We start from the raw sequence: 12,084 nt of genomic DNA, 5'->3' as shown, positions 1-12,084 counted from the left end.
AAAACTAAATATTATTTAATTTTTTCTAGCAATTACACCAGTTTGTTAATTGCCAGGTGCAGAATAGTGTGGGGTCCACATTCTTTGCTTGATAAATATCGACCGGTATTATTTGACCGTCATGACGCATAATGTTAAAGTGATACTGCCTTTCCAGTCAAACATTTTGATTTATGTACTCTGTGGGCTGCAGCAGAGATAGTTGTGTCCAACCTCCACCGAATCCGGATTCGCAGCAACAGTACCGGGGCTAAGCACTCCTCTCCGAGGGATCACGGGGGGACCAAGCGCTTTGGAAACCAGCTGGAGACACCAGACAGACAGAGGCTTCCGTCTGGGGGGAAAGTCCCCAAATCCGCCTCTGTCTCAACCCTGTCTCTCATCATCACCGCAGGTTAATATGGCCCCATTAAAGAATGCATTGTTCTCTGTGGTATCCATTCAGTATGGGGATATGGAACAGTCATACTGGACCCTATCAGGCAAATATTATTGAATAGGATGTTCATATACGATGAAGTAGTGGCTGAGATGTTGCTAATGGATTAATCTGCACTGAGCTAGTAGTTGATCAGCTGCCTCTAAATGCTACATCTGTGTCCCTTATCTTAGTGCTGTATCAAAACACTTTTTTTGTCTTGTTTCTTGAACTCAAATTGGGTCCCTTGTTTCCATTTCAGACGACATGCCCAGTGGCCTCCAGCCAAGTCCCATCTCTCCGCGGTCCCTTTCATCCAACCATTCATCCCGTGACTCATCCCCCAGCCGAGACCTCTCGCTCAGCCTTAGCAGCCTGCGGCCCCCCATCATTATCCACAGCTCGGGAAAGAAGTACGGCTTTACCCTGCAGGCTATCCGCGTCTACATGGGTGACAGTGATGTCTACACTGTGCACCACGTGGTCTCGGTGAGTGCTGTTGTAATTTTGTTGATTCATAAAAGGCACTGGATGGTAATCCTAAGCAAAGTCCCAGAACTCTGAAATGGCTTCTTTTTCACTTTTTTTTCTGTGCTTGCTTGGTAGCCACTTGTCTGAATTGATAAGCTTAATGAGAGTGATTGAACCACACCATGCCTACCAAAAGGAGAGACGGTGTTTCTGGTTCTGTTGAAACATCGGCCTTTCAGAGGTTCCAAGTGCACGGAGGCTAATGTGCAGATAATGACTAAATTCAAAACCATATCCTGTCCACAAAAACATTGTTTAATAGTGATCATGACGCAAATCTTTTTTTCTCAGAGTGTGGAAGATGGAAGCCCCGCCCACGAGGCAGGACTGAGGGCAGGTGACCTCATCACTCATGTAAATGGAGAGTCTGTGCATGGGCTGGTCCACACAGAGATGATGGAGCTGCTACTGAAGGTACAGAAACTATTCAGATTCTTAAACCTAATGTCACACTGTTAATTACTGTGAATTACTTTGATGGGGACTAATCTTTCACACAGAGTGGCAACAAGGTGGCCCTTCAGACCACGGCACTGGAGAACACATCCATCAAGGTTGGGCCAGCTCGAAAGACCAGCCATAAGGGCAAGATGGCCCGCCGCAGTAAGAAGAGCAAGAGACGCGACAATCAGGACAGGTGAGAGAAAACTGCTAGATTTTTCTGCTTATAGGATGGAATGTAGCTGCATATTTAGGTTGGTGTTCTCATAAGTCATCAAGCAACTGTTCTACTGCAAACTTCATTATTCTGTCTCCCCCCCAGTGTTAGTTAGAGATCACTGCACACTGTTGGATGGATGATAACAAAATAGCGCTATACATCAAACCCACAACACAAGAAATTTAACAGAACTTGGGCAACCTCAATGTACAACATTGTTCATCATTAATGGCAATCATGATACATTGGTTCACGGCTGTTATAACCATTTATAACTCCTTATAACAGGCGACGGAGCATCCTGAAGAAGCTGTCCAAGCAGAGCACGGTAATGCACAGCAGCCGAAGCTTCTCTTCTGGGCTCCACCACTCAGTGTCATCTAGTGAGAGCCTGCCAGGCTCTCCCACACACAGCATGTCCGCTGGACCCTCCACCCCTTGCCGCAGTCCCGCTCCAGATAACCAGGCAGCAGGTGAGCTGAGTTGAGGTGTCTCCATCCCCCGGGGGATACTGAATTGCTGTTTATTTTTGTTATTACATGTGTGATTTTTTTATTTTTTATTTTTTGGGGGGGTGTCGAAAAATGTCAGTTATTTTCACATCTCCCTCAGTGGTATTGCATATGTCAGTGCTCTTTGGGTTAGTGTGGATTGTGGATTGTGTTCTGTTTACCTTCACATGTCTGTAACATGCCTTTACCTCTCTCCCAGACACTACTCCCCCTCAGAGCACCTCTCCGTGCTCCAGCTCTCCCAGCTCCCCAGCCACACACATCCGCCCCAGCTCGTTGCACGGCCTGGGCCCCAAGCTGAGCACTCAACGATACACCAAAGTGGGACGCCGCAAGTCTACCAGCAGCATCCCCCCGTCCCCCCTGGCCTGCAACTCCTCACCCCAGCCCCTTTCCCCCCAGCGATCTCCCTCTCCTCTTCCGGGTATCACAAAAACCCTCCACACCTTCCACAGCAAGACACTGTCTCCCCCAACAATCGTCCGGCACATGGTGCGCCCCCGCAGCGCTGAGCCACCCCGCTCCCCCCTACTCAAGAGGGTGCAGTCCGCCGAGAAGCTCTCTGGTGCCTACCGCAGGCACACACTGGAAGTGCCTTGCTATGGTGAAGGGGAGCCTCTTGGAGACATGGATGTGGAGGGGGCCAGCGGAGGCTCTTTCATGGGGGACCATGGGAGGCTGGTGTGTGGGTATGTGGGCGGCCAGAGGCTGAGGGACTTTGCAGCTGAGCGTTCGGAGCAGCTGGTTGTGATGCGGAAGCTCAACCTGTCTGAGCGCCGCGACTCTTTCAAGAAGCAAGAGGCTGTGCAGGAGGTGAGCTTCGACGAGCCCGAGGAGAAGGTCAGCCCCATGCTCACCGTGACAGCCCCCGCAGCCAGGTCCCAGCACCAGCACAGGGCAGCCTGGATGGTGTCCCAGCCAGAGTCCAGCGAGGAGGTGTCAGTGGTGACAAGGTTCAACCTGGTGCCCCAGATTGCTGTGCAGGGCTCGACTGAGAGTGAAGGCCAGGACGACTGGGAACCGTGCTCCGATGGAGAGGAGGACAGCGAGAGGCCTGAGCCTGACCCTACGGTTAACATCACCCCACAGCAACAATACACAGCACCCTCTCTCTCTGCAACTATCTACAGCAAGGCAACAGAAGCCATGACTGCGCCGTATGAAGACAAGCCTGCCTCAGATAAGGTTGGATGTGTTGGGGAAAGCCCACTGGACTCAAGCCAACAGAAAGGGAAGCTCAAAAAGTGACATTTCTGGGACTATTTACATACAGCCATATCTTTGTAGGATGTCTCAACACTCTCCTCGCTGCTGAAGAAAGAAAGTGGCCAATAGAGAATCTTTCCAGGCCAACGATCAAATTGTTACATTGTTTTGTTTAGTTTTTTGTAAGTTTTACTTGAATCTGATTTTTGTTTGTAAATATGTGACATCAGGAAATATACTGGACTTTATTTGCTGTTATTATTTATTACTTTTATAAGCTACCAGAATTTTTAATTGGTCCAAAAAGGAAAGTGTTCAATTGATGGGGTCTAGCCAAGGTAAAATCATGTTTTGTAACCATGGAAATGTAGTTTGACGTCTTTTGACTGGATTTTTCTATAAATGTCTATTTTTAAACAAGAGCATCATGATACAGACTAGTTGCGTATTGTACTCTAGGTAATTTACTTTAGACTAAAAAGCTCAGAAATGAGTTTTTGGAGAGGAAAGGTCATGATTGATCATTTTTTTTAAAGATTCATAAATGGAAAGTAGGAATGTAAAACCACATTCCTACAGATGATTACAGAGCTGGTTATGACAACATATAGTAGTTTGGAATCATATTTTTTTTAATCATACAAATCTGCAGGGCAATATTAAACTAAACTAACTTAACTACTTTTGTTGGACTTGAATGATGAAAATGGCAGACATGTAGGCCCATGTCAAACACTCAAGCTATGCTTGATTTAGTTTGCCCAGTACAATGGAACTAATGGAATAGTCCATAAAGAACTTACTCCAAGCAAAATCAAACGCCCCTCAAATATTCTGCTCGTATTTATTCATGTTTTTGACAGAAGTCTGAAATAGTAACAGGTCCCTAGCTACTTATCTGCCATGAAACAGATTTTCTTTTTTGTTCTCTAAGCCATATCTTATAGATTGTCAGACGTTGGACTGAAAGCTCTTATTTAATTGTTTGCGGTCTTTACTTGACAGTAGCAGGGAAAAACAGTTCCCTTTTATGAGGGTATCAGTCATTTTCTATTTAATGAAATCCAGTATATGACATGAAATTAAGCAGCTAAGCTAGTTCTAAAACCTGTTGAAAATATATAATCATATTTTGCCGCAAACTGACTGTTGTGTTTGTCATCCCAACTTCATCTACTTCTGTTGTTCTCACTATTGATCCCCATGACACTGGGGTATACCTTTGCTTTTATCTTCTGACATCATGGTGGATTTCAATTTGACATTCATGATGTAGTATGTGAGCTTGCTGTAAAAGCTGTACTAAATGCGTGGAACTGTATTTGTAGAGCTGTCAAGTATTATTACATCATCTCCGTCACGCAGGAAATAGGAGACAGGAGTGTATTTCTGTGATTACTGGATAGGCAGTATTGTTCCGAAATTTGTTTTGCATCCTGGAATACAGCTTCCCAGGCGACACCGCCTTCCTGTAGGATACTGGATAGAAGCTTTTATGAGATCCATAGCTTTTTATGGGATTCTTTTCAAGATTTTTTTTTATTTATTTTTTTTAATTCTCAAGATATCTATTTCCTCTAGCCTTATTTGGCACTTTTACTCATAATTACTACAGGTCAGCAGGTGAAAAACACCATGCATAAAACCCATTCCCACTTCATTTTCTATGTATTGATGTTTACATTGGGATAAAGTGCACTGAAAGATAAGGTATTTTTACATAAATTATTTTGAGAGAAAAATACATAGGAAAAAGGCAAATTAAGACAATAGAGGGAACTCCCCATACCTTTATTCAAAACCCAGGGCTTAGATATGAAAATATGCTCATTTTATGCCTTTGTACTGTATACAGTATGCATTTATGTATATTTTGTTATGGCGGCTGTTAACTTTAATGCCATATGCATTATTATTATACTTGATTGATATACTTGGTGTACACCAACCTTTATTGCACAAGCAACGTGACTACGGCAGTAAGAATGGGCGTCTGGTGAGGCAAAAAATGAAGCTTGTTGGGGATTCAGATCAGTGTTTGGATGCGTACAGGCCAGGTCCTTATGCTGTGTTATTCACAACCATTTTGTTAAACACTACAGTAGGTTGATATCCTGTTAAATGGTACTAGCTGTTGTTTAACCTTCTACTGCAGTGTTTTTGAACTAACTTAATTAAGAACTTATGGACATGGATTTTTTGTAATTATGTATTTCTACTTGATGATACCACTCTCTTTGATATTATGTATTGTTTAGCTATTACAGTATCACATTTCAACACTAGTAGTTTTGAGAACTGTTACACTTCCTCACAGGTTGATATGCATATACAGTATTCCTGTGTTCTTGTTTACTCTTCTGTTGGATGCATGCTGCATGTGACAAAGACACATTGTACTTGATTGATTGCATGGTATTTTGGGATAATAGCCCATACTGTGTTTTCTGATGTCTATTTTTGTATTGCAACTGCACCTGTATTTGGACGAAATCTTCCACACCTGAGATGTGTATGCCCAATGCTTTTCACATTCTCACGCAGTGCATAATGGGCTCCAATTTGCTTCCACTTTAGTGGTCATTGCTGTTATATTGGTAATTTCATTCAGCAAAATTTGTTAGTGTAGAGGCGGAGGGCAGGTCTCCGGCAATGAGTGGGTGGGGATAATTGAATGACATGTAGATGCCCACTGTCCTCGCCAATCAGAATTTCACTGCGAATTTTGGAATGGATAATCATTTTTGACAAATAAAATGACCATACTCTCAGTTGTAGGCAACAAATGTAACCCACAAATGTAAGTTGTAAAAAGTATCAATGATATACTTATCTGATGCTGAAGTTGCAACTTTTCTCATGGTTTTTTATTATTTGCATCAGCTAAATAAATAGGCAATTTTCCTTTATCTCTGGCAGCCACCAGTCATAATCATAATAACCTGCCACTTTAGTGTCTTATAGTTGCCTATATGCATTTATTTATATAATTCCCTGGCTTTTTGTTTCCTCTCTGTAAACACCACTCTTTAGAGGAAGCAAATTGGAGCCCAATCTCTCTCTTTTTTCTTCCATTTTTTTTAAAATATAAATATCTAAGTTATGTAATTCATCAATGGCTGGGATTGAATACAAGGATTGCACCCACAGCTATGTACACTAGGTGGTGCTTTGTCTCATCACTAGATTTGTACTTACATAACCCTCATTCTGGTGACAAACCAGCACATTGATATATTTTGCATTGTAAGATACTGAATTTGCATGTGTTCAGTTGAATCAGTGTCTATTAATCATTTGTCAGGTTTCAAACACCTTAAGTTTACTTTAGTTGCATATAAAGAGTCACATTTACATGGTCGAATGGACTCATCTGCAAGAACACACATTCATTCTTTCTTTTTGCCCTACGACTTTTGTTTTAACTCTGGAGGTCGCAGTGTTGGATGTCCATTTGTTAGTATGGATATACTGTATGGTATTTACATTTGTTCATGAACACTACTGCATAAGGGGGTGGTTCATCCCTTACACAGATGGTGTGAAGATTGATCTATTTTGTGTTTTTTACTGGCTGTTCCCTAACTGTTTTATAATAAATTATTTGATATTGAATGCACAAAGTGTCCTGTCTTTTTTCTTTTGTAACTGTAGGTTGTCATGCACGCACTCCTAAGGCTATAGTAGAATACTTGTTTTTAATTTGTTGGGCTGGTTTCCTTCAAAGTGTAATTTTTATTGTGTTTACTTGAAGGGGTCATTACTCAGGTTAATGCCACTATGGTCTTCCTTATGGAGCTGATATGTCTCAAATGGATTTAAGATACCTTGCACAGTTTAACTCACAAAAACATCCACACATGCTCCAGACAGACAAACAGATTCTGTCCTCCATACACATACACATGCTCAGAGAGAGAGCTGGGTTAGACAAGCCTTTTCCCACAGCTGTTGTTTGCCAGCCGACGTGTCACGGAGCAGTAAGCAGCACCCAGTCTGGCCTGGCCACTACAGCACTAGAGTAACAGATCAGTATTTTAGGCACTCAGACAGTATCACCTGTCACAGGACTAGTCTGGACAGTGTCCCCCAACACGACAGCACAGGACTGAGCAGCGCAAGCAATGCCACATAAACACACTGGATATCTTACCCACAGAACAGAGTACAAAGCAGCGAAGCAGTACACAAACAGAATGAATTGCATGTGAATTCAACCTGAATTCAACCTCCTGTAGCTTAGTGACACGAAAGTGTTACCATTGCCTTTTGCAGAGCTTTTGGAGGCAGTATGACATCCAGGCTCTGATAGGATTCCTGCAGGACCTGCCCTCTCCTGTCATCCCTGAGTCTGTCTATCCAGTCCTGAAGACCACAGTGCAAGAGGAAACAGGTAATGCACCTCCATTACTCACTGCTACTGCTGAGTCAAAGCCATATAACAGACCATCACTCTAGCGCTAGTCTAGGGATTGCTCATTTTCTGTTCACTGCTGCTGCTTAAACCATAACCCCCCTCACACGGTCAGTCTCTGGCACTCTCATCAGTCTGACGAATGTCACCTTTGACCAAAAGCTTAGCACAGTGAGTATCAAAACATTTTCATGGGTCTTAATTAACTATCTTTGTCAGTTCTTCTGCATCTCCCAAACCGTAGCGACTTTGTTGGAAGTTTGGCATATTCCTCAAGTCTACTCTTATCCCTCAAGACGTAACTATTTCATCATGCTTGTTATGCTAAAATGTATCTACATGGTTAGAGCTGTTGTTGAGAGGAGTTGTTGAGATTATTATTATTTTTTTTGGGGGGGGGGGTTCGGTTCATGAAGCTGCAAGTATTTTCTTAAGAGAAAAGAGCTCCATATTTAAGGCGCCAATGATTTTAAAAATCTAAAGTTGTCAATGATTCATGAGAGCAGCTCAAAACTTTCAGTCAAAAATCTGGACAGATCTTGAGAAAATAATAAAAAGATTATCCACATCTGAGGGCTTGGTTGTGCCAGGGAGAGTGGGTGTAAGACAGACATACTGTATTAAACATGAGACAGCGAGAGAAGAAGAATTCAGCAGCAGTGCCAACATGCTCTTGAGAGCATGTCAGTTGTAAGGAGGGAGCTCTGTTAGTCTAGTGAGTGTCATGGTCAGTGTTGGGGAAGCTACTCTGAAAATGTATTTAACAAGATTACCAATTGCTGAAGTTCAAGGGCTGGAATAATACTTGAATTCCAATGTTTTTTTTGTTTTCTTTGGGAAAAATGTAGTGAGTAATGACAGTAGCTTACTACACCACTACATGGTATAAAAAGTAGTTAACTACAGGAAACACTACAAGGATTTAAATCAAGCTACTGCAAAACACAGTTAAATAGATAGTTGAACTACATGGAGTGGAACTACTCCCCCCTCACTAGCCATGGTGTTAGGTACGATATTCCCCAGTGTGATTTGGCAGAGACGAAAGCAAAACATCTCTATGTTTACCCCTGTGTTCTCTTAAGGAGAAATGTATTTTTGCTATATGCGCAAATTGTATTTTAGAAAGTAGTAGAAATATGATCCCGAAGTTTCCCACTCAATCAATAGGAAGCTCTACGCAAATAACTTTAGTACATTTTAACTTGGAGGTTCAGAGTTTCCAACTTGTCATAAATGCAGCATTAATACGCCTCTTATTGCCTGTCTTCACTAACTAGCCCTCCATCCAAAACCCAAGCCATGGCATTCTTTATCTCCAATGGCAATGGCAGCAAGCTGGCTGAAGCTGAATGGTACTGGGGAGACATTTCAAGGTAAGCATGATTAGCTAAATTGAATGAATTGGATAAATTAAAGAATTTAACTATTGAGCTATTTCAAGCCTGACTACGTGACTCCGGTTATTTTCCCAGAGAGGAGGTGAACAATAAACTGAGAGACACACCTGATGGCACTTTCTTGGTCCGAGATGCCTCCTGTAAGGTGCAAGGAGAATATACACTGACTCTCAGGTGTGAACAGTATTAATAAATGGATGAAGGATGCAGTTATTTCAAATCACCACTGTTGACCGCTAGTCTTTTTCTCTTAAAGTAACCTTCTATAGTGGAGGGAGTTCTTCAGGATAACCTTACTTGTTCAGAAAGGCACTCATGTCACATTTCATAAAGCCTCATTGCTTTAGAGATCATCCAATGCCTTCACCGAACTTAAGGTCATATTGCTCAATGTCTGTGACCATTCTAGGAAAGGGGGGAATAACAAGCTGATCAAGATTTTCCATCGAGAGGGAAAGTATGGCTTCTCGGAGCCGTTGAGCTTCATCTCAGTGGTGGAGCTTATCCAACACTATAACCATGAGTCCCTGGCCCAGTACAACCCCAAGCTGGACACACGTCTACTGTACCCTGTCTCCAAATACCAGCAGGTAATGAATGTAGTGTTGTCATACTCTGGTCCCTGCTCAGCCTTGCTTGTCAAGATAGAAAAAAACCCATTTCAAACAAGTCGCATTACATAGATTTTACACCCACAACAAATTAAATGTCTCGGGTGCCATGATTGATTAATAAACTGCGGCTCATCTTCTTCCCAGGACCATGTTGTGAAAGAGAACAGCATAGAAGAGGTGGGACAGCAGCTGAAGGTACACCATGAACGGTACCAGGAGAAGAGCAGAGAATATGACACGCTGTACGAAGAGCACACACGCACCTCCCAGGTAACATGTTTGACCTCAGTCCATGGAACACGACCATAGAAAATGACAACCACCTATGTTGTCTACCAGACATGGGTTAAATACAGTACATTTAAATACTTGTGCTTGATTTTGAACTATTCAATTGGTTCCATTCTACCAGGCAAACTAAATCAAGTGCATTTCACATATTTGATAGTGCTTGGCTCAGCTGTTGTCCACACCCTCCAGGAGCTCCAGATGAAACGCACTGCCATTGAGGCCTTCAACGAGACCATCAAGATCTTTGAGGAGCGATGCCAGCGATTACTGGAGTGCTCCAGTAAGGAGTACATTGTCAAGTTCCTCAGAGAGGGCAAGGGCAAAGAGATTGAGAGGTATCCTTCAATTTGCATCACTGTGTTACAATACAGTGCCTGCTTTAGAATGTCACTGTTTGATACAAACTTTGAAGATACGTTTTAACTTTCTGATCTCATTGCTCAACCTTCCAGAATCCAAACTAATTCCAATAAGCTAAAGTCCCAGGTGACAGAGATCCATGACAGCAAAAAAACACTGGAACAGGACCTGAAGAAGCAGGCTTCAGACATTAGGGAAATCGACAAGAAGGTGAACACCCTGAAATCATCAGACCCCCTGCAGCTTAGTAAGATCAGAGACCAGGACCTGGTGTAAGTTCAAACCCTCTCACATGTCTCAGACACACACACACACACACACACACACACACACACACACACACACACACACACACACACACACACACACACACACACACATACACATACACACTCACTCCAATGTGTGTGCAAAACAGAGAGTTAGGTTAAATATGCTGTGTTGTTCAGGTCCATTAGTTGGATTCTGTCAATGTTGCAGGTGGCTCACCAAGAAGGGCACCAGACAGAAGATGATTAACAAGTGGCTGGGCGTCAAGAACGACATTGATGAGTGAGTATTATCAACGCTGAACAATGCAATTCAGACTTGACCTGAATATGAAATCGCTGTGCTGGATCTGGATCTGTCAGTAAGGGTCTCATCCCTGGCTGTTCCTCAAATGAATCACCTTCTGTTTGGTAGAAGGGAGGCATCCCATTTGCCAGCTCAAATATGTCACTGTCTATCACATTCACACTTGTGTCTCATCCCCCCATGTCTTTCACTCTCCCCACCTCCCCTTGCCCAGCCCTTATTCCCTTGTGGATGATGAGGAAGTGCTCCACCACGACGAGCGCACCTGGTACGTGGGTGACATCAAGCGTGGCCAGGCTGAGGAGCTGCTAAGGGGCAGGTGCGACGGCACTTTTCTTATCCGAGACAGCCAGACGCAGAATGGCTCCTTCGCCTGCTCCGTGGTGTAAGTTTCAGCAGAGGAACACATTGATATGACACAGACTGGGTTAGAATAGGGCTAGATGTTTAGCTATGGGTATAGCCTGGTGGGTACTTGGATAGGATTTGCATACAGATTATTAGATATCTGTCTAATTTCAACTGTCATTTTGTTGCATAGTGTCTAACCTAAGGTTTTTTCTCTGTTTTCACATGTCTGTGTATCCAGTGTGAATGGGGAGATCAAGCATTGTGTGATCTGTAAGACCTCCACTGGCTACGGGTTTTCCGAGCCCTACAACCTCTATGGTTCCCTCAGAGAGCTGGTGCTCCACTATAGACTCACCTCCCTGGTCCAGCACAACGACCAGCTGAATGTAACCCTGGCCTGCCCCGTCCTCACCCAGCTACCCAGATGATCAGTAATCTACAGTCGATGCAACACAACCAGGCCAGGCACAGCACAGGGGGCCTGCTGACAACACACACAAAACTTGCAGAAACTACAAACCCTCAACTTTTGCACAACAATACAACCAAGATGCAGAGTGAGAGATTTATAAATGACTGTGTAGGTTTTGGTTCTGAGGAGAACCTGTCAATTACTTTTTGTTTTGTTTTCACTTCAGCAACACTACACAGTGTTTGGAAACAATATCTTTGCATCTTAAAAAAGTTACCACTGTAAATATAAAGTCAAGTGGTTTTCCGTTGCAGTGGATTTAATTCTTGCAATTGATC

At 43.1% G+C, this 12,084-nt stretch overlaps 2 protein-coding genes across 3 annotated transcripts in view; both read left to right on the top strand.

Annotated features, from left to right (window-relative positions):
- Positions 1–6,943, top strand: part of LOC310805935 (microtubule-associated serine/threonine-protein kinase 3-like) — a 31,162-nt gene extending 24,219 nt beyond the window's left edge. For both annotated transcript variants that reach the window (XM_083671808.1, XM_083671809.1), the window contains 6 exons: positions 194–394; positions 681–907; positions 1,241–1,363; positions 1,450–1,586; positions 1,899–2,083; positions 2,322–6,943. In XM_083671808.1, the coding sequence (XP_083527934.1) occupies positions 194–394; positions 681–907; positions 1,241–1,363; positions 1,450–1,586; positions 1,899–2,083; positions 2,322–3,370 (1,922 nt within the window). In that variant the 3' untranslated portion in view covers positions 3,371–6,943. The remainder of the gene's footprint in view (positions 1–193; positions 395–680; positions 908–1,240; positions 1,364–1,449; positions 1,587–1,898; positions 2,084–2,321) is intronic.
- On the top strand, positions 6,444–11,762 carry LOC310805813 (phosphatidylinositol 3-kinase regulatory subunit gamma-like; the record flags this gene model as incomplete). Its single annotated transcript, XM_083671619.1, has 12 exons — positions 6,444–6,482; positions 7,604–7,721; positions 8,828–8,834; positions 9,023–9,118; positions 9,218–9,316; positions 9,552–9,732; positions 9,901–10,026; positions 10,237–10,382; positions 10,500–10,679; positions 10,888–10,959; positions 11,198–11,368; positions 11,573–11,762. The coding sequence occupies 12 exons, from the start codon at positions 6,444–6,446 to the stop codon at positions 11,760–11,762; spliced, it is 1,425 nt and encodes a 474-aa protein (XP_083527745.1).
- Between the last annotated feature and the right edge of the window lie 322 nt (positions 11,763–12,084).

Source organism: Argentina silus (genome assembly GCF_951799395.1).
Source record: "Argentina silus genome assembly, chromosome: 6".
Classification (NCBI taxonomy): domain Eukaryota; kingdom Metazoa; phylum Chordata; class Actinopteri; order Argentiniformes; family Argentinidae; genus Argentina; species Argentina silus.
The sequence above is the reverse complement of the archived record's forward strand: the minus strand, read 5'-3'. Positions and strand labels throughout refer to the sequence as shown.